Source organism: Mastigoproctus giganteus, chromosome 4, assembly GCF_048544385.1.
Source record: "Mastigoproctus giganteus isolate SK-2022 chromosome 4, ASM4854438v1, whole genome shotgun sequence".
Classification (NCBI taxonomy): domain Eukaryota; kingdom Metazoa; phylum Arthropoda; class Arachnida; order Uropygi; family Thelyphonidae; genus Mastigoproctus; species Mastigoproctus giganteus.
This window is the reverse complement of record NC_143578.1, coordinates 83,199,914-83,223,809: the sequence shown is the minus strand read 5'-3', so window position 1 is coordinate 83,223,809 and position 23,896 is coordinate 83,199,914. Positions and strand designations below refer to the sequence as shown.

General features: G+C 36.3%; 1 protein-coding gene across 2 annotated transcripts in view; it reads right to left on the bottom strand.

Moving 5' to 3' along the window:
- Positions 1–23,896, bottom strand: part of LOC150086876 (formylglycine-generating enzyme) — a 237,852-nt gene that overhangs the window by 18,745 nt on the left and 195,211 nt on the right. Inside the window, exon 8 of one of the 2 annotated variants that reach the window (XM_090371641.1) lies at positions 11,209–11,351. In XM_090371641.1, the coding sequence (XP_090227767.1) occupies positions 11,241–11,351 (111 nt within the window). In that variant the 3' untranslated portion in view covers positions 11,209–11,240. The remainder of the gene's footprint in view (positions 1–11,208; positions 11,352–23,896) is intronic. The other variant, XM_090371640.1, reaches the window with a different exon arrangement.

The window sequence follows — 23,896 nt, the reverse complement described above, 5'->3', positions numbered from 1 at the left end:
TGTGATCACTGCCACCTAGTGGTTCATTTATCTGCAGATTCTTAATGCATGAAGAATCACTACTGATAATCAAATCAAGAGTATTACTCCCTTTAGTTGCCTCCCAAAAATGTTGATGTAGAAAATAATCATCCAATAAATCCACAAAAGCCTTGCTAGTGTGTGAGTGACCAGCCCCCAAATTCCAGTCAATATCTGGGAAATTAAAATCCCCCATAATAAGACTCTCTGATTTACTGGCCCACTCTATTTCTCTGTACGGTTTCTTATTATACTCATCAGAGTCATTAGGCCTATAGCACACTCCTACTCTCAATTTTGATCTCCCAATGCTTATGTCACACCAAACTGACTCGACACTGCACTGTCCACCCATGTCAACTGGATGCCCTTCCTTAGATTTTGTGTTTCATAACGAATAGCATAACCCCTCCTCCCTTCCTATACACATTGCACTCCCCAGATTCCAATTCTGCATTCCTTATATCTGTGTAACACCACATCTTTGTATTCCAACATCTGCCTTTGGTGTTTTGACCAACACATCAAATTTATTCATTGGGGTACACGCAAGTATATATACACCTGTTCCTATTCTTAGCTACCCGAACACTCCATGTGTTTACTTGTTCTGACTTTCTCTGAAATCCTTCGCACCTTGTTTTCCAGGCTGCTGCTCATTCCAGTAGAAGTAATGCAAGAATTACTTTCACCTCTACCAACAGCTACTGTTAATCTATAAGTCCATATATTTTTCCAAGCCACCTAACACTGCCTCGATAGCATCAGCAAATATTCTTGCACCCTTTCTATTTAAGTGTATCTCATCCCTGTAGCAGCAGCCTTTCCTGTTAACAAGCACAGACCAGGCTGAGAAAAATTCTACCCCATGAGCCCCATCAGTTCTCCCCTGAGATTTTTGCTTTGCTGCATGATTTCCATTCAATTCAAATGCAGGAACCAGCACAACCTGATTTCCTCACATCAAGCACATGCAAAGACATTCCCCTTGGCGATAACTCCACAAACATCAAACAAGCAGTACATTTCAAAAGGCTGTGATTCAGAGGACAACCCCCCTCCAGTTTTCCTGCATGATTTCAATTCAATTTCAATTCCGATACAATTAAAAATATAACACTAACTCTATTGTCAGGGAAACGGGAAACATGCTTTGTAAAAAGGATAGATGCAACAGGACCAGGGTATGTCTGCCAGGGGTAAAGGTTGATGACGTTGTAGAGCGGATATCATCTTTTAAGGGCACAAAAGGTGATATAGTTGTACACGTTGGCACTAATGATATTAAGAGTAGGAGACCGCCGGAATTACTTAACAAGTACAGGTCACTGATGAAAAAAACCGTGAATTAGGGTTGAATTTGAAAGGGTCTGCAATTCTGCCCAGACACGATAGAAGGGAGTATATGATGAGAGCCCTATCGATCAATTCAGCCCTGGAAGGATTCTGCAGGGCTCAAGGGGTAGAATTTTTTTCAGCCTGGTCTGTACTTGTTAACAGGAGAGACTGCTTCTACAGGGATGGGATACACTTAAATAGAAAGGGTGCAAGAATGTTTGCTGATGCTATCGAGGCAGTGTTAGGAGGGTCGGAAACCTGCTAGATTGGGGGGATACAAGGACTAATAAATTAAAAGTAGCCACTGGCAGAGGAGAAAGTGATTCTTGCACTGCTTCTATTGGAATGAGCAGCAGCCTGGAAAATAAGATGCAGGATATTTCAGAGACTGCTGGGAATCATGGGGGTACAAGTAAACACATGGGTTGTGTTAGGGTGGCTAAGAGGAAAAGCAGGTGCATGTATACTTGCGTGTACACCAATGCTAGGAGTTTAGTAAATAAATTTGATGAATTTGAGGTATTCCTCAAAACATCAAAGGCAGATATTGTTGGGATTTCAGAGACGTGGTGTCACACAGATATAAGGAATGCAGAACTGGAATTTGGGGAGTACAATGTCTACAGAAAGGATAGACAGGATAGAAAGGGAGGAGGCGTTATGCTATTAGTTAAGAAACACATAAAATCCAAGGAAGTGAAACCAGTCGACATCGCTGGACAGTGCAGTGTCAAGTCAGTTTGGTGTGACATAAGCATTGGGAGATCAAAATTGAGAGTAGGAGTGTGCTATAGGCCTAATGACTCTGATGAGTATAATAAGAAACTGTACAGAGAAATAGATTGGGCCAGTAAATCAGAGAGTCTTATAATGTCGGATTTTAATTTCCCAGATATTGACTGGAATTTGGGGGCTGGTCACTCACACACTAGCAAGGCTTTTGTGGATTTATTGGACGATTGTTTTCTACATCAGCATGTTCGGGAGGCAACTAGAGGGAGTAATACTCTTGATTTGATTATCAGTAGTGATTCTTCATGCATTAAGAATCTGCAGATAAATGAACCACTAGGTGGCAGTGATCACAGTGTTCTTAAGTGGGATTTAGTCAAAGAGGTAACTACCATTAGGGGTAAAGGGAAGGGGTATTGCTTTCGTAAAGGCGACTACGATGGACTGAGACAGTATTTAAATTCTATACAGTGGGATCAACTGATGATGTTACCAACAGCAAATTCAAAATTTGAAGCATTCAAAGAACTTATCTTGGAAGCTACTAGGCTTTACATACCAACTAAGAAATATTGTTCAAGGTTTAGGCCTAAATGGATGTCAGATGAACTAATGAGGCATATGGCAGAGAAGAAAAATGCATGGGATACATACAAATTAACACGTGACACAGAAGCCTACGATAGATACAAGTTGATCTGTAACCAAGTTACAAAGGAGGTTAGGCAGGCGAAGGCAGATTACAAGAAATCCTTGGCAAGGGATGCGAAGAAAAACAGCAAAGAGTTCTTTACTTATGTAAACTCTAGAAGGAAGGGGATGAATCAGATTGGTCCACTTTGATATCAATGGGTCAACTGTTGATGATCCTGCTCAGGTAGCTAACAAACTAAATGAATATTTTGCATCAACAGTCACACATGAGGAGTTATTCAGCGAGGGGAATGCCAGAGGTGTATTCAACTCTGGCAGTAAGCTAGAGAATCTTGTAATAACTGAGAGTAAAGTGGAGGAGAAATTGTTGAAGATAAACACAAGAAAGGCATCTGGGGTGGATGGGATCTATCCAGTTATATTAAAGGAGGCAGCAAAGGAAGTAAGCAAACCCTTAGCCATAATTATGAGAGTTTCCTTGGACTCAGGGGAGGTACCCATGGACTGGAGATGTGCAAATGTGACCCCAATTCACAAAGGAGGATCAAAGGCTGACACAAGTAATTATAGACCTGTGAGTTTAACTTCTGTTCCTGGAAAATTAATGGAAGCACTGCAGGATCATCTAGACAAGACTTCAGTTATAGCTCGGACACAGCATGGTTTTGTTAAGGGGAAGTCTTGCCTGACCAATTTGATTGGATACTATGATGCAGTCACAAAAGAACTGGATGCACGGAATAACTTTGATATTATATACTTGGATCTTAGAAAGGCTTTTGATACTGTTACACATGGAAGGCTGCTGCACAAATCTGAGCAGTGTGGCATTGGAGGCAAATTGCTGCTATGGATAAAGGGGTGGTTGTGGGGGAAAAGACAGAGAGTGTGGTAATCAATGGACACACTGCTCATCGTGGACTAATGTTATTAGTGGAGTCCCTCAGGGTTCAGTATTGGGTCCTTTATTGTTTTCTGTATTTATAAATGATATTGATGATGGTACATCAAGCTTAATGTCCAAGTTTGCAGACGATACGAAGGTTGGCAGGGTTGTCAAGGACACTACTGACACTATGCTGCTGCAACAGGATCTGGAAAGGTTGAGCAGATGGGCTGAGAGGTGGCAAATGAAGTTTAACATTGACAAATGTAAAGTACTGCATATGAGAAACAGCAACCCCAGAGCAACGTTTCAACTCTGTGGTACTACACTGACAGTGGTAGAGAATGAAAGGGACCTGGGGGTGGTTGTGCAGGCAGATATGAATTTCTCTGAGCAGTGCAGATGCGCTGCAAGAGTAGCTCATGGTGTATTGTCAATGATATATAGGAATTTTTCTAGCAGGGATAAGGAGGTGATTATTCCCTTGTATAAGGCAATGGTCAGGCCACACCTAGAGTACTGTATACAGGCCTGGAGGCCTCATTTCAAGAAGGATGTAGAGCTGCCGGAACGAGTACAGAGAAGGGCAACAAGATTAGTGAATGGAACAAAGGGGTGCTCTTATGAAGAAAGGCTTAAATTTTGCGAATTACAGTGTCTGGAGACTAGGCACCAGCGAGGTGATCTGATAGAGATGTTCAAAGCCTTGAATGGTTTGAGCATGCTCAATTCTGATGGGATTCTTCCTCTTGCTCAGAATAATCACCTGAGAGGGCATAAATTCAAATTGAGGAAAGATAGATGTGCGGAAATTTGCCTTTAGCCAGCGGGTGGTTGGTAGGTGGAACAGACTTCCATCCCTTGTCGTGGAAGTTGATAGGCTAAATAAGTTTAAGGCTCAGCTGGACAGGTATTTCGAACGAACAGAGGGGTGAAGTGGAAGTGGTTATTTTTTATTTATTTATTTTACTTTATTTTTTTTTGGCTGATGCTGCGTAAGCTTGCTTTCCTGCATCAAATGCCTCTACTAATGCTAATATCCCAATAACACTATATATATATATATATATATTTCATATAATATCGGGGTGTAGATACACCATAGACAACTCTTAAGAAACTACAAAGTAGTTGTTGTAGGCATCAATTTGCTCTTTCTCATATTGTGCTCTGCCTTCACGACAAGTTGCCATGATATTGCACTACCTCGAATAAGTAACGCTTCAACTAATAGAGAAGACTATTGTTACTTATTCTCAGTGAGTACCACCACCCAGACATGTTTCAAGGCTATTGGCCTATCATCAGTGGGTGGGCAGGTACCCTGGTATTGCAGACATGACGACCCAGCTGTGAAGATAAACACACAATATGAGAGATGCCAAAATGTGTATGTGACAATATTTAAAATAACTAAATGCACAAGGCATAATACATTAAGAGTTTAATATCTATATAATAGCGGTGTGTAGATACACCATACAACTCTTAAGAAACTACAAAGTAGTTGTTGTAGGCATCATTTGCTCTTTCTCATATTGTCCTCTGCCTTCACGACGAGTTGCCATGATATTGCACTACCTTGAATAAGTACCCTGCCCACCCACTGATGATAGGCCAATAGCCTTGAAACATGTCTGGGTGGTGGTACTCACTGAGAATAAGTAACAATATTCTTCTCTATTAGTGAAACGTTACTTATTTGAGGTAGTGCAATATCATGGCAACTTGTCGTGAAGGCAGAGCACAATATGAGAAAGAGCAAATGATGCCTACAACATCTACTTTGTAGTTTCTTAAGAGTTGTCTATGGTGTATCTACACACCGATATTAAACTCTTAATGTATTATGCCTTGTGCATTTAGTTATTTTAAATATATATTTCAGTATCAAGTTTTATCTCCAACTGAGTTACTTTATATGAATTTCGTATCTCGTATCAAGTTATATGTATTAAGTTATAAAGCTAAATGTTATTAAGTTTGACATTTGTAAAATCTAAGTAGTTATATGTATTAATTTAATAAATTTAACTATCTATTGCCACCCACATGGTTCGAACTCTTTACCTGAGGCTGACTAATTCAGTCAAATTAGGAAGAAAGCCAAAAAGTGTCTCTGCCGAAAGAGGTTGTCAGAAAAGACAGAAAGTGTTAATGTTTGTCATATAGATAATAATGAAACCAAAATAAAAAGTATTTAATTTCTGAAGCACGGGCATTGGAAAAATCAGCTAACACACTAATGGTTTATGTGACACAAACCAATACTAGCATGTTGAAGCAAACAACAAAAATAAATATCATGTATTGTTTACTTGGAATTATTAAAATTAGAACTTAAAACTACTCAAATAAAAGTTTGCATATACAGTAATACCCCGAAGTTACGCGATAAGTGGGTCCGACGAAAATCGCGTAAGTCGAATTCGCGTAAGTCGGGGTACAACTTTGCATATAAATACATATAAATTTTGCTCAATTGGGACCAAGGACTAACAAAAACACTAGTTTAGAAGAAAAATATTAATAAAATTGCAGTTCTTTATACATATTAATACAAAATATGTATTAAAAAAACAAATGACTTACGTTAAAAAGTTATTTCGATGGCTCATAAAATCTAACAAATTCGTCTGACGACACAGCGCCTTCTTTTTTTCACGCAGAATTTCTTCGTAGCAAGCTAATAATTTTTTTTATTCCTTGCTTTGTAGCTATAACGCGTTCTTCGTTGGAGTCTATGTTTTCTAAAATTTTTAAGCCCTTTACAATTGAGCCCTTTTCAATTTTCAACCTGTCAAGTTTGCAATTGTCATGTGCTTTTCGCCGTTGCTTCATTTAGGCCTGTAGCACGTGCAATATCACATGGTCTTTCATTTCGCTCAAAGCGTTTCACAATTTCATATTTTTTCTCTATCGACAGAGGCGGACTGGCCATAAGCCTTACCGGGGCCAGTGTAACCCCGGTGGGCCAGTGTGATTTTGGCCATAAACCATAGTATGAGGCCACTATAAATTTTCCCGGGTAAGAATTTTTGACCCAGTCCACCTCTGTTTATCGATAATTGCTTTTTTTTTTCTCTCTGAATATGCAGTGTCTTCACCAGGACGCTTCCTTTTCACACCTTTTAATTAAGTATTTTACTAATTTTTAGGGAATAAAGCGCAATTACAAAACGAGGAGGCACGCTTGATACGCATAAACAAAGCTGCGCGCATGTAGCAACTGAATAAACAACACCATAAAGGCAGAGATACACTATTAATTAACACCCCACATTTCTAGGGGTTACTACCATAAAACAATAAAAATCCAGTTGCGTTTCTGCTAGTGGAATCTGTTATAAACTGGTAGTAAACTCGATCTAATTGCATTTGCGATTATACCGATAGCTGGAATTGTGTTGGTTTTTACGTTATTATGGTGAAATGTGTTTCCCCTTCATTGATATAAAAAACATAAAATCAGCAAAGTTGAATTTTGTTCATCTTTCGCTCTCATTCTCCGCCGTCGCACCGTATATCGATAACATATGAAAAACGACCTTGAAGATAGTGGGCGGCAGCGTTGCCAAACGAAAAAAATCAAGAACCGCGTAACTCCGAGTTCGCGTAAGTCGGGGTATTACTGTATTTAAAAAAGTAATGAAAGTTTCAGCCATTAACATTATTTAGCAAATAATGTGCAGCAGTTATTTTGGATAAGGGCAAGGACTTCACCTGTCAGGTCCTATACAAGTGCTACCGGGTGAAAGCAGATTATTTAATTTAATAAAACTTCTTTATATTAAAATATATTATTTAAATGAAAACTGGTAAGGATCACACCTTTTAGCCTCTACTGTCCAGTTTGGGATTAAAAAAGCATAAATCCTGGGAAAGTCAGATCCAGAAGTTGTTAATGGATGTAGGGCATATTTTATAATATATATACCATATTATTAGTTTTTGGGGAAGATTATGGTAAGAGTACCATAATTATCTCTTACCATAATTATCTCTGGGTATAATTATATTAAGAGATATAACCAGATAAATCTATGGAGAACGCGTAGGGGAAGTATGTTATATATAAACAAAGAATAGTATACAAAAATGTATCGTTGTATACCTACAATTTGGGCTTCTTCCGGGGTCAACCACCCAAATTGAAAGGAAAAAACAATAGGGGGGTTCTGTTTCTGTAATAATCAATGTGCACTAAGACAAAATAAATCTTGAGGTTATATAATAAATATAATAGAAATTATATAATGCATAGTGCACATTGGTCATTGTTGACCCAGCAGAGAACAAGGGATATGAAGTTGAAAATTAAATAAAGAATAAAGCAGGTTTACCATGTCCAAGCAAAAGAAACTCTTGCAGACTTTACTGTAGTCAAAAAAGGAAATGGATTTGGGTATAAAGTATGGCCCTCTAGTGTGAACTGGAAAATGGTGACCCTTGTGTGTTGGATGTAAAAAGTGTGGAAACGTCAGTAATTAGCAAATTAGTTATATATTAAGTTAACGTACATTGAAACTTGGCAATAGCAAAGTGAGATGAATGGCTAATGGAATACGAGTAACAGTACCTGAACTCCAAGAAGGCGGAGATATAGTAGAATACTTAGAAGTAGTTTCTTCTACATCCTCAGATTGCCCTAGTAATTTCAGAGAAATAAGAACAAAGAGTATAGGATAGCTTCAAGACTGATGCAAGATATAAAGTTAAGCCCTGGATTGCAGGCCCATTCCTATAGTAGGACACTGAGCTGTCAGTATAAAATGATAAGTTTTTGTATAAGTAACATACTTCACCTACACATTCTCCATAGATTTATCTGGTTGGTATATCTCTTACTATAATCTTCCCCATAAATGAATAGTGTGTGTGTTTGTTATAATTAATAATAATGATAAGTTGTAGTGAAAAATCGTAACGTCTAATGAAGAACAAAAAAATTAATAATATACCCAGCAACCATAATGAAATACATTAGGTAAGTGTATGAGTAGGGGTGCTACACCTGTCAGGTGTAGTTACAATGGAAAAAATAATTATTAAAAAGTGCCTGAAAAATAAAAACAATTACATAAAATAAATGAAAATATACAAATAGTACTTAATGTTATAGATCCTATAGATTTTAACTACATTATCAAGGAGCCAGCAGCCAAAGGAAATACAGCAAAAAGCAAGACCTCTGTTTCTGCTATGATATATACATAGCAGACAAAGAGTGAGCAGATGTTTTGCGAGTGCAGTAGCACACACTCTTTGAGTGGACCAGGATTCAAGCCCCTGACTGCTAAATATGATTAACATTTGTACTGATTGATTTATTGTAAACTCCACTGACCTGGTGGTCGTACCAGAGTATAAACAAGAACATATATCACAGCTGACCCAACAGAGACCAAAAAGAAAAGGAATAAAAAACAAAACAAATATAATTCTAAAATAAATAAAAGTAAAAAGCTAAATTTAATACCAATTAAGTCCAGTTAAAGAAAACTTGAATGAAGAGCAGCAAACAGCCCAACTTAAATTTTTACATAACGATGAAAGATCACTTAAAAAGGAAACATCCTGATAAAGTTGGTAAACAGTGAATATTTTAAAACAGAATTTTGAGCAACACATTACACTGTTACTTCCTTATTTAAGAAGCACACACAAACAAATGACAATGGAATCTGTTTTTTAAAACTGCAGAAACATTGCAAAAACTGGTAGTGCTCATAAAGTTGCTGAGACTGTTATACGACCTACATTAGAGACTGTAATTTCAACAGTGATGCATCAAAATCCTTCCAGTATTTTAAAAACATTGCCATTGAGAACGATTCAATTCGAAAATGAATTGATGAGATGTCAGTTGACATGGAAGACCAGCTAATTGCCCAACTAAAAACAAGAAAATTTTCTATTCAGATTGATGAATCCACAATTACTGACAATAAGGTGCTCCTAATAGTATATGTTTGTTATTTTGATGATGATTGTAAATTGCAAAAGAGATGTTGTTTGTAAAATTTATAGAAAATGACTGTACTGCAGCATCCATTTCTGCTGCTGTAAAAACATGGTTTTATGAAAAACAAGTACCATTGGAAAATTTAGTATCTTGTGCCACTGATGGTGCTACCTCCATGGTTGGAAGACAAAGGTTTTATAGCCCACCTAAAGAAAGTGTGTCCCGAAGTTCTTGCAATACACTGCATTGTGCATCGACATCGTCTGGTTGCAAAAAATATTAGTCCAGTTCTTTATCAATCTCTCAGTATAGTTATTAAAACCATCAATAAAATAAAGTCACGTAGCAAATATGATAGTCTTTTCAGAAAATTTTGTGTTGATAATGAATAACAGTGTGTGAGGCTTCTTTTTCATACAGAAGTCAGATTAGTTTTTTAGAAAGCAAAGGAGATCAGAAAACACAAAAACAACATACTATATGGCTTGGATTTTTTGGAAACTTAATGAAGTATCGCTTCAACTTCAAGGGAAATATTTGAAAGAAATTTAATGAGAAAACTATTTCATGGTATGCAAGAGTTAGCTGAAATCAATGAATCTCTCACCAAGAATGATCTTAAGAATTATTCAAATCATTTACATTCTTTAAAAGGTGAAATGAAAATTAGTTTTTCTTATTTATTTTCTTTTGAAGTAAAGCAAGCCATGGATGTTAGATCCAATTGGATGCGATGCCAGGTCTGCTAGTGAAGAAATTCAAGGACTCATTGAATTAAAATGTAATGAAGAATGCATATATAAATTCAAAAATGGTGGAATGGCTGAGTTGTGGAGATTAAAAGCAACTAAACTTCTTTATCCAATAATGTCGTCTGAAATGGCCAAAGTACTTCTTTGTTTTCCATATATTATATGGTTGAAAGTGGTTTTGTTCAGCAAATAAAATATTAACAAAGGAAAGAAACGGAATAGATATATATTCGAGAGGAGAATTAAACTTACTAACATCATAGCAAACATTCAACTTTTAGCTAAGAAGCATCACACTTAGAGATCCCATTGAATAAAAAGAGTAAGTACAGTAAACCCTCACTAGTCCAGATTAATTTGGGAGGAGAGGTCATCCAGATTAAGCAATAATCTGGATTAGTGAAGCAAAAGATAGCCCTAAAAAAAAAATAAAAAATAATAATAAATGGAAAATTTAATGATATAGGTAGTGCTGATAAAAATAAATAAAAAATATCAATGTAGAGCCTTTATTTAAAAACTATGAAAAGACAATACATTTATACATTAATAGATGGATAAATGTATTGTTTTTTTATACATTTATCAAGTGGTACTGGTGTGCGATGCCAATGCGAACAGAATTTTTAATATTTCGATCTGGATTATCCAACATCCAGATTAGCGAGGGTTTCTGTATAAAGTATTTGCTTGTTTAAAATTTCTTGGGGGGCGATTAGGAAAAATAATTATCTAAAAAAACCCTTTAAGGGAGCGATAATTTAAAAAAAATTGAGAAACACATATACAAACACACACGTGCGCAACATACATATCTTTTAACAATTTCTAATTTAACTTGGACATAGGTGAAACTAAACTGTACTACTTGCATCTGTTGCTATTTGTTGTTCTAAAGATAGTATGGAAGGACAGTTGCTGCACAACGAAATCCAAGGTTACCAGCTGATGTATCTGGAGTGTTCTGGCTTCGAGCTGCACATCTGTATCGATAACAGTAACTCTGTCCAATAAAAATTTATTTTAAAAACATTGCATGTTGATTAATTAGAAATCCACATCTGAAATAATGAATATGCAGGAAATGAATGAAGAATGAAAAACATTTCTGGTTTGCATCTCTAAAAGTGAACAAGTAACTCACATTAATTTGATGTTTATAACTACAACTAATTACAAATGATAAAAAGTGAATAACTTTGTTAAAAAGTCTTGTATTACAAATATCAAATTAATCAGTAATATTTTCCAAAGTCAATGATGCAACTGTTTGTTTCTCGCTTGTTACAATTTGATTTCCTCCACCCAAGTTCATTCATCATGGTCATGTTACATTCATACAATTAACCATTTATTTGATAGACTTTGGATTTAACAAATAAAAATAATTGTAATTGGCACCAGAGTGTATTTTGAGTGCTTGGAAAACTGGGAACTCAAATCACAGTAGTCACTAGTAAACATCCCAGTCTAATTTGGATATGCTTACTATTATACTGTTAAGTGCCCTGTTTTTTTGATTTTTTTTTATTATTATAACCTCACAGTGTACCATCATGGGCCTGAGAAAACTGGTGAAAAGAGAAAGTATGATGTGGTGTGCAGGAATTAAACTTTTAAAGAATGCATTTTCCATGTCTGTGTTTTAAAAACCAATATCAGATATTGTAAAATGCAAGGCTGGGCTGGAGTTTGACTCCAGATTTGCCCATACCTGCACTGCCACCAGCTGTCCCTTGAACCATGAGGGTGGAACTATCTACTACCAACGAATAAAATCATGATATATAAAAGCTTGTTTTTTACTGTTTAAATATTTAATTTCTGCTGCATATAAATGGTCTTGAAAAAAAACTTTCGATTTAAAGGAGAATTAAACAATAACAGATACCCCATTGGTCCATTATATGAAGAGTTTACTGTATTTTCTTTGACTAGAATATATATGAATAATAATAGTGTAGACCACGGAACCCTAGGGTTCTGCAATAAAATTAGTTTTTGAGCTCTAATTAATAGTTTAAAATATGTATAAAAAATTTATTTAAATAAAGTTTCAAAAATTATTAATATTCCATAGGGAGAGGGGACCTATGCACAGACTCTGCACGGCTCGCATTTGTGGAAAATAAAATCCGTTTAGTCTAATGGTGGATGAATGAATCGAATACTTGCATTCAATTCTCCCACCATTAGTTGAGTCATATCCCCTAACAAAATCATCTGTAGTGAGGTGGGGTACAGCATATGAGTGGGCATATCAGTCAGAGATTGGTGGTGTTTTGCACTTCAATCATTTTGTGATATCTTATGTACTTTTCATATAAAAATAAAGTGGGCATTGTATTAATTTATAATATTATGATTGTGTATACCCCAAATTAAAATATCATAGATCGTTGTTTGAGAGAAAGAATTTTAAAAAAAAAAGTGTAGCAAGCAGTTCACATGTTTCTAGTGACAAGGAGACTGGTAAAGTGGATACTGACAAAAATACAGATCAAGGCACTAGCATTACTTGCGTAGCAGAAGAATCGAGGAAAAGGGAAATGTTATTTGTCAATACTAAAATATCGCTAAGTCATAAAAAATGTAAATATGACTTGAGTTATTTAATAATCGGATTTGTGACCACAGGAAATCCCAAGGCCCCCAATGCATTATGTATATTATGCAATAAGATCTTATCAAATAGTTCGTTAGCACCAGCTAAATTGTGCAGACATTTTGAAATGAACCATTCAGAATATAAAAATCAAGATGTCAAATTTTTTGAAAGAAAACTTCTCTTGACAAAACTAAACATTTTATGTCAAAAATGTTGTCAGATAACGAAAGGGTAACAATGGATTCCTACAAAGAAAGCTACCGTATAACATTCGCAGGTGAAGCACAAACAATTTCTGAAACTCTCATAAAACCATGCATCAAAGATGTTCAGTGTATGTTTGATGAGAAATCCTGTCAACAAATTGATAAAATTTCTTTCTCAAATAATACAGTTTCATGCAGATTTCATCATGATATGGCTGAGGATATTGAACAGGAACTTATTTTAAGACTTCAGTCTTGTGATGATGAGTACTCCTTACAATTATATGAGATAACGGATGTTGCAAACCTATCAATTTTATTAGTTTTCATTCGTTATTACTATAATAATTCTATTGAAGAAGACGTTACTCTGTGAAGATTTATAAACCAATACAACAGGAGAAATGATATTTAAATGTGTCAACAATTTTATGAAGACTCGTGGAATAAGTTGGGAGAAATGTGTCAACGTATGTACTGATGTGGAAGTCAATAGGACCTGTGAAAGGTGTAGTAACACGAATTAAAAATGTTGCTAAAACGTGTACGAGTAGTCACTGTGTTCTTCATAGACATGCACTGGTTGCTCGAAATATCCCTTCATCTTTAAAATGTATTTTAGATGAAGCAGTGAAAATTATTAACTTTTGGAAAACATGACCATTAAAAACAAGATTATTCCAAATTATATGCGAAGATATGGGCAGCAACATACATCTTTGCTGGTACATACCGAAATTAGATGGCTGTCACATGGCAGAGTTCTTGTTAGATTATTTGAATTATGAGAAGAGCTCACCATATTCTTACACAATGACAAATTTCTATTAGCAGATCACTTTAGAAACATTTTGTGGTTGTGTCAAATTGCTTATCTGGCAGATATATTCAGAAAATTGAATTATGTTTCTCTCTCCCTTCAAGGAAAAAAAGTAAATATTTTCAACACAAAAGATAAATTACGATCATTATTACGAAAGTTACAATACTGGACCATGGCCGTTGAAAAAAATAATATTGATCCATTTCCAACTTTAAATGACTTTTTACAGGAATTGAACTGTGAAATTGATGAGGAAAATTTGAAAAGAAATTATTTCTCATCTAAAATCAATAACTGTGGCAATAAATGAACACTTTCCTCTATTAACTCCTTCCCAGAACATTTTTTCCCGGATCGACTTTTTTTATTTTACAGATTAAAAGTATGCATCATGCGAATACTCACTGTATAGTTTTTTGTGTTTTTTATTAATTTTTTTGTAGAAAATACATGGGAGTAATTAACCCATTTGGGCTATCCCAAGTTATATTGTGTACGCCAAAAAAAAAAGTGTGCAAATTATACAGATTTTTTTAATAAATTAGTGCTTGAGCTAAAAGAAAGGCACAGAAAAAGTCTTCATTACTCATTATATAAATAAATTTAAAAAATCAAGTGGAACGCACAAGCAGTAACACGCGGCCACTACAAGTGAACAGGCAAGGTAAGCATCGCTTACAGGCAGCAGTTCAATAGGGCGCCGAAATATTTTTCAATATTGTTTATGTGAATTATTTTCGTGGGTTCAGTATTCTGCATTTAGGACAGCAAAATTATATTTTGCTTATTGGCAGCAGAGGAACACGTGATACTGTTCTGACATTGCTGTACAATATAAGTAAGGTAGTAGATGACTTTCATCAACCGGTGAAATACCACCACTTTGCTTATTGGAGGCTTGAAGTGGTGAAACCCATGTTTAGTCTCTAGAGCAAAGTTTCCGGCATCCCCCCCTCCCCCATACTTCTCCTTCAACCCACGCACGGCACTAAGTATACTATAGGTTTTGATACCTTTCGTGTTTGGGGTTTTCATAAAAAAAAAAAAAAAAAAAGCCAGTCATTTGCTGCCAGGCATAAGAAAATCCTGAGAAAACTCGGGATTTACCTGCCTAATGCAAAATTAGCCAGATAAATGCCAGAGAAAATATGTTTCAGTCCTAAATTTGGAGGTATTATTGTCTGCTTCGAGTATTATTGTATCCCGAGATATTTCGTGTAGTTCCAAATAACTTTTAAAACTAAAAACAAGATATCTCGGGATAATCCATGAAGCAGTTAAAAGATGACAATAACTATTGGGTTTTCAATCCTTTCAATATTAAAGAAAAACCAGAGGACCTATCTACTTCAGAATATTAAAATCTCATCGACCTGCCATCAAACAGCCAGATAAAAGTTAAATTTAATGAAGTTTCATTAAATGAGTTTTGCTGTGACTTAAAAGAAGAATATCCAAATTTATTCAAAAAGGCAATTCGTTGTTTGTTGCCATTTAGTACCACATATTTGTGTGAGAGTGGATTTTCACTCTACACTGCAACAAAAACAAAATACAGAAGTAAGTTGGATGCCACTCCTGATATTAGAATTCAGCTGTCCACAATCAAACCATTTGAAAGAATATTGAAAGAAAAGAATACACATTAATTACCAGTTTGAAGGATTAATTATTCTTCACATTAATTACCAGTTTGAATTAATAATATTTGCTTTTCCATTATTAATCTTTTTTTTTTTTTTTTTTTTTTTGTATTTTCAATAAATTATTTTTGATTTGTTGTTTTATTTATAAATCAGTAAAAATTGTCAGAGTTGCAAAATTTTTTATCAAGGTGAAAAGGGTTTTGCAATTAAAATAAGTTAGGGACCGCTGGTGTAGACAAACTAAAGAGGACTTGGAAAGGGATTATCTTTCTACTTCAGAGATCATTATACAGTCTTGCCCTGTAAATTTCAACCATTTACTACTGATCTTGTTAACTTTAAAGGAAAGTACTTTAAACATGTTCTGCTCTCTCCCTTCCCCATACTAAAATGTAGAAGTCTCGTTGCCAAACTTTTTAATCCTCACTTTCTGTGCTGGTTCTTCATATGGGCAACAATTAACACATTCTCACTAATCTGGTTACCCTTCTTTGAACCCTTTCTAGAAACTGTCTTTCTGCGAGTATAGTTCTCAGACTTGAGAACTATACTATACTTGAGAACTATAATCTAAATGTGATCTCACGATTGCCTTACATAGAATGGACAATTACATCATTTTCCCTAATTGTGAAGGTCCTGTATTGTGATATTGTATATATCATAGAACTGCATACCATGTGCCTTCCTAAGTATCAGCTTAACCTTACTACAACCCTCCATCTCTGAATAACAACTACACAGTAGATCTGGGAAGGTTAAGACAGTTGCACAGAAAGATTACTGAAATACCGAGGCTGAAAGTCTATGAGCTTAAATCTGTAACCCATACTGGCTTCTAACTACTACTACCACTGCAGGCCAATGGATTTGTATTGTCATGTCTGGACTAGTACATATGCACACGGAACTTTTGGGCACCTCTCCACACCCCTTGATGTGGGCATCTGTATATGATGAGGAATCTCCCAGTGATGCTGCTAGTCTTCCAGATTAGCATCACTAGGATCCAATATCTACATCATAGGAATCCAACATGTTTCCCATGCACTATTATTTCCATGGAAACTATTAAAGGGGGATCCTGGTGGTTGAGTGGGCCCAGCTTCAACACACCACTTTGGCTGGCCCCTGTTTTAAAAAGACAGGGGTGCTCCTGGGATGAGTCGCCCAGAATCAACTGTGTCAATACCATGCCCCCCACCCATCCTCATGGTTCAAGGGACAGAATTCGGGCTGGAGGCAGTGCAGGTATAGTGTCAGGGTAGCTATGGTGTCCCACTGTTGAGCACATTTATTGCTGGCCAAGTAGTGGGCATTCCATTTGACTTCCGTGGTGGGATGTGCCTGAGCCCTGAACCAAAATTAAAAATACTATGAATTCTGGTAATATTTCTTCTGGGACCCCAACGCAGTCCCTTATCAGAAAATAAAAATTGAGAAACAGACAATGTCAATGCTGCAAAGAGACCCCAAACTAAAGTACAGTCAGGTCTCATTCCCTGATTCTTGACCATTCTGTCTACCAACAACCCTATGCTGCCCACTAAGCTGAATACTCTGACTTCTTGCCTGTCTTCACTGATGGCTGTTATTCAGAGTTGGGTCTGCTGCCATCTTCCCTGATAACACTATATCCAAGAAAATTCCTTACAAATGCAACTCAGCAGAGTTGTATGCTACAGAATTAGACTTGGGCTACATTAAAACCCACAATTACCAAAGGTGTATACTACAGGCTTTATCGGGGATGAGATGGCAGCAGACCCTACGACTCATGGGCACATATATCAGGAATGGATATATCTTTATCCATTCGTGACCCAGCTCCAACCTTTGTTATGTTCTCTTTCTGAATGTTCATTCAACATCTGTTTTTGCTGGATGAAGCAACACTGGGATCAAGGTTGTGACAACCTGGCTGCAGAGAAACCGTAATCTGTTAATCCCTATACAAACTATAGGAAAGGAATACACTCCCAGTAGATTACTTTCACAATAGATTACCCTTCCAGTAGCAACAATTGGGCAGGTCACGAACAAGCTATATCAGATAAAGCCTGTAGTGAAACATTGGAAATCTAGAGTATGCAAGTACCACCACAGAGAGGAAGTTGTTCTTACTTGCCTCTGCATAGAACCCAGTCATCTTATGCATTCATTTCTGCTGAGGGCAGATGACTCCCCCTATGTGTAAGCTCTGTGATACCTTTTTAACTGTATGACATTTTATTCAAGTGTTCACATTATAGACACAAACACGTTTTCCATCTTAGTACTTTTAGCTTTTAGTCATCTGACTGAGCTTTATACACCCAGTCAGATTTTATACGACAATGACCATGTTTCAGCCATTTTTAGTTATTTAAAATTATTAAAACTTTTCACTCATATTTAAAATATACCTTTTTTTTACATATTGACCTAATTGATTAGGTCACTGAAATCTTAACTATTATCTTTTATATGACCTAGTTTTGTCACCTATAGTCTTAGTTACTAAGCAGCAATAAAACCCCAACCAGCCAACACCTCTCCACAACAATTGTCAAAGGGTGTCCAAATAATTTGGTCATATACTTGTAGTTTATAACTATGAGATTTTTTTTTTATATGCTAAAAATGTTAAGTGCAAGTATTATTTATTATAATTTAAGCATATACTCCACTCCAGACTGCAATGTTCCTCAATCCTGTGGATTTTTCAAAGGTAAGAAATGCAGGTAAGTAAACAATACAGAACAAGTTAGTTAATGTATGTATTACATTACCGGCATGTTATCAAATAGTAATAATTCATAATTTAAAACAAAATAAGTAAACCCATCAACATGAAAATTTGTTACAAAGATTCCTAAAATACTCTAAGCAAGCACTGAAATTTTGAAATAAATCAGCACTCCAATTCCAAAATTTATAGTAATATTTCTGTAGGTAAAACTGGGGGGAAATGCTATGAAATTCGAAGTGAACTTAGAACCATCTAGGGGGGGCCAACAAAATATATGTTGAAAATTTGGTAGCTTTCCACATTTCTGTTATCAATTAATGCAAAAACACTTCAGTTTATGCTGGTTTTTTTTTTTTGGGTGGGGGAAGAAATGAGGGCCATGAAATCGTAACTGGATCTGAAATTTTCTAAAGGACCAACAACACATAGGTTGAAAATTTGATCTAGATCCAACTTTTCATTCTAGAGTAATGTGTGAAATATACTTTCATTTATATGAACAGATTTCTCTGGTGGGGGGGGGAGCTATGATTAATCTTAAAAGTTTTTGAGGGACCAACAAAACATGCTGAAAATGTGGTATCGATTGAACTTTTTCTTATTAAGTTTTTTAAATTTTATAATACAAAGGGTACTAGGAAAGTTTTGTAATATGACGCAACAATGAATCACAGGAAGCTGCTTGTTGCTGCATGTTGAGACATGTTCATACGTGCATAGTAGCTGCCACGCCAAGTCGATGGGCTCAGTTATTCATTAGTAGTGAGAGTGTAAAGTGCTTGCGATGGCATCGTGGTCACGAAATGAGATAAGGACAGTTTTGCGGTATAATTTCGTGCGTGGTTTAACCATAGACCAGTGCTTAGAAGGAATGACTCTTGCACTAGATGATGGTTGTCCACATCGTACAACGATATTCAGGTGTATAGAGAATTCCAAAGGGGAAATTTCACTCTGGAGGATTCTGAGAGGCCGGGAAGGCCACGAACGTCAGTTACGGAGGAAAACGTTACTGCTGTGAGGAAAATGCTTGATGAAAACAGGCGAGTGACCTACCAACAGATAGAGGATACTTTGGGCCTAAATGCACCAGCAATTCGTTTGATTCTGCAAGATCATTTGCACGTGAAGAAACTTTGTTCTCTCTGGGTGCCGCATCAACTGACTGAAGAGCAGATGACACGACGTGTGACTTGGTGCCGGGAGATGTTAAAAAAGTTTGATAAGGGACAATCTCGGTATGTGAACAACATCGTGACAGGTGACGAGACTTGGCTGTACTATTACGATCTGTCGACCAAGGCTCAAAACAAAGTTTGGGTCTTTGATGATGACGACACAACCGTAATTGTCAGAAAATCCCGATCTGTAAAGAAGAAAATGATAGCTGTATTTTTAAAATCGAGTGGAATTGTGGAACGTGTCGTTTTGGACATGCAGAAGACAGTCACAGCTAAGTGGTATACTGAACAATGCCTGCCTAAAGTCATTGGATCTATGAAGAACCTGCGGCCAAAGTCAAGAATGGACACCTGGTACCTCCATCACGAAAATGCTCCAGCTCACTGCGCCAAAGCCTGCACCGAATATTTGACCACGACAGGACTGAAACTTCTCGAGCACCCTCCCTACAGTTCAGACCTTGCTCCCTGCGACTTTGCACTGTTCCCGCATGTGAAAATGAAGCTAAAAGGGAGGCGGTTTTCCAGTGATGATGAGCTTCTACGGGCTTGGGACAACGAGTGTGCTTTACTCCCTAGTGAAACTTGGCAGAACTGGTTTAAAGATTGGTTTCGGAGGATGGAGAGGTGTATTGAATGTAGAGGAAATTACTTTGAAAAAATTAAATAAACAAAGCTGTATTGCAAAACTTTCCTAGTACCCTTTGTATTTACTGCTTTTTTGAAATGATGGTAGAGGAATGCTGTAGGAAAATTATTGCATAGCAATTTATCATGGAGTTGTTTAATGTTGTCAGCAAAGAGACTGTCACTATTGCATATTGTTGCAATTTAGGGCTTTAACCTGACTTTATCCCATAATCTACAGTTACTTGGTTTAATTTTTGTACCATATTGGTCTTTTTGATTTCAAACTGTTATTCTTTTTTCTTTAATAAGGTTTTATTGGCATTATTTTAGTTATTTATTTATTTATTTTTATGCCTGAATTTTATTCCTTTCTTTTTGGTCTCTGTCGGGTCGGCTATGATTTATACATTTCACACGTGTACATCATAACAGAAACAGAGAACCTGCTTATTGTGGTGGCTCCTACAGTTTTGGCTGCCGACCCTTTGAAGAAGTAGTTAAAGCCCTAGGAGCCACTACTTTATACATACATATATATATATATATATATATATATATATACAGGGTGTTTCAAAATTATGTATACACACTTTAAAAATTTATATTTTATAAACAATATGCACCAATTTAATTTTCTTAAACTCATTTTATAGCTTAAAAATAGACAATTTTTTTTACAACAATTTAATTTTTGTTTTATTTATAGACACCTCTAAAACAATGGAGAGTACCCAATTTGAAGAAAGAAAGAAAGGCAATTATAAAATGGTACTGGAAATATGAAAATGTCAATGAAGTTCAGCATACTTGGAAATCAAGATATGGAATGAAAGCACCATGTTTAACAATTACTTGTTTGCAGGATAAATTTGAGGAGTATGGAACCATTCAGAATATCACTAACAGCATGTTATTTCCTCAAAGCGAGCATTTCGCCTTTGCGGCGATTTGTTTAGCGTTCAAAATGCAGCGATTCCCTGACCATTATTGGCCTTGTGGTCCTCTGTTGAGATGGGGCATAATGGTCAGTCTATTTTTTCTATTTTTGTTTTATTGTGAATGGTTTAAATCTCTGTTTGGTGATATTTACATAAATTTGGGCCTGGTGCCCATCAGAGGGGGCACCGCTAAATTTCTATTTAATTGGCTATAAATTTCAATGAATTAGTATTCGTATAATTAGATTTTCAAAATTAATTTAGAGTTTCCGTTGCAATATATTTTTATTCTTGTTACCTTTCTCTTCCCTCCCTGTTAGATTTGAATCTAAGTTTAATTTTGTTTTTTCGCTCTTGTCTTGCTGGCATTATTTCATTTTATTAATTTAAACCTTATTCTAATTTATATGACTATATTTCAGGCATAGTGTAGAGGAATACGCTTTTTGCTGCCTCTGATGTGTGCTGTACCCTCCTTTTTATTTTTATTAAGTAATACTTCTTTTCCAACATTATTTAAATATAATTATGTCACATGATAGTATTGGGCGAATTGCTAACGCTGCGCCTGTACTGCCATCTATAGTTTATTATTCGTTTATATAAACGGGTTAAGTTTACTTTTGTCAGTAGTGTGGCTTTGTACTGGAGTGCTCTTGTCTGTTCTATTTTTGATTTTCGTTGCATCAGGACCATCGCTGTTCAATTCCCTGCACTGGCGGTTCGATCTGGGGATCGGTGTGGCGCACTGATCTTGCGATCGTTTTGCCTTTGCAGCGATTTGTTTAGCTTTCGAAATGCAGCGATTCCCTGACCATTATTGGCCTTGTGGTCCTCTGTTGAGATGGGGCATAATGGTCAGTTTATTTTTTCTATTTTTGTTTTGTTTTGTTTTATTGTGAATGGTTTAAATCTCTGTTTGGTGATATTTCACATAAATTTGGACCTGGTGCCCATCAGAGGGGGCACTGCTAAATTTCTATTTAATTGGCTTTAAATTTCAATGAATTATTATTCGTATAATTAGATTTTCAAAATTAATTTAGAGTTTCCGTTGCAATATATTTTTATTCTTGTTACCTTTCTCTTCCCTCCCTGTTAGATTTGAATCTAGGTTTAATTTTGTTTTTTTGCTCTTGTCTTGCCGTACTGCTGCCATTATTTCATTATTTTAAACATTATTCTAATTTATATGACTATATATATATATATATATATATATATATATATAGACAGGGAGAGAGAGAATCAGATCGAAAAGGCAGAAAATTGAGTGGGGGTGCTGCAAAATAAAATAAATTATTTAAGGGTGCCGTTATTAAAAAAAGGTCGAAAACCACTGCCTTTATCCATAGCAGAAATTTGCCTTTAATGCCATACTGCTTCAACTTGTACAATAGTTTTCCATGCACAACAGTATTAGCATTAGCATAGGCATACAATGCAAGAAAGCAAGCTTATGCAGCATCAGCCAAAAAAAAAAAAAAAAACGCATTTCACATGCCTGTTCAGCTCAGCCTTAATTTTATTTAGGCTATTAGCTTCCACAACAAAAGATGGAGGCCTGTTCCACCAATCAACTACCCGCTGGCTAAAGGCAAATTTCCACACATCTATTCTACAACCATCTTTTCTCAATTTGAAACTGTGCCCCCTCAGGTTCTTAGTCTGGGCAAGCAGTAGAATCCCATCAGCATTCAGCTTGCTCAACCCATTCAAGGCCTTATACACCTCAATCAAATTGCCTCACAGGTGCCTAGTCTCCAGGCACTGCAATTTTCAGAACTTAAGCCTTTTTTGGTAAGAGCACCCCTTTGTTCTCTTCACCAATCTTGTTGTCCTTCTTTGTACTTGTTCTAGCAACTCCACATCCTTCCTTAAATGAGGCCTCCAGATCTATACACAGTACTCTAGGTGCAGCCTGACCATTGCGTTGTATAACGGATACAACGCAATGGTCAGGCTGCATATATCATTGTCATGGAGTCTTGTTGTATATATCATTGCCATGGAGTCTTGACAAGACTCCATGACCTGCCCTGGCAGCCCGTCTGCACTGCTCAGCAAACTTCATATTTGACTGCACAATTACCCCAAGGTCTTTCACTTTCCACTTCCCTGAGTGTAGTAACACACAGTTGGCATGTTTCTCTTCTGTTATTGTTACCCATATGCAGTACTTTGCATTTGTCAATATTAAACTTCAGTTTCCACTTCTCAGCCCATTTTTCCAACTTATCTATATCCAGTTGGAGTAGCATACTGTCTTTACTGTCATTAACAACCCTGCCAACCTTTGTATCATCTGCAAGCTTGGACATTAAACCTGATATACCTTCATCAATATCATTGATGCAGCCCAAAACTAACACCAAATGCTGGGGAACTCCACACAACATTTGTCCACGAAGAGAAGTGTCTATTGATTACCACTCTCTGTTGTCTCCCACTCAACCATCCCTTTATCCATTGTAGCAACTTACCCTTAATGCCATACCTCTCCAATTTGTACAGCAGTCTTCCATGTGCAACAGTATCATAAGCTTTCCTGAAATCCAAGTATATGATATCAAAATTATTTTTGGCATTCAGTTCCTTTGTGACCATATCATAGTATCCAATCAAATTGGTCAGACAAGTCTATAATTACTTGTGTCGCCCTTTGATCCTCCTCCTTTGTGAATTAGGGGTCACATTTTCACATCTGTAGTCACTTGTATCACCTTTTGAACCCCCTTTGTGAATTGGTGATACATTTGCACACCTCCAATCCATGGGGACCTCC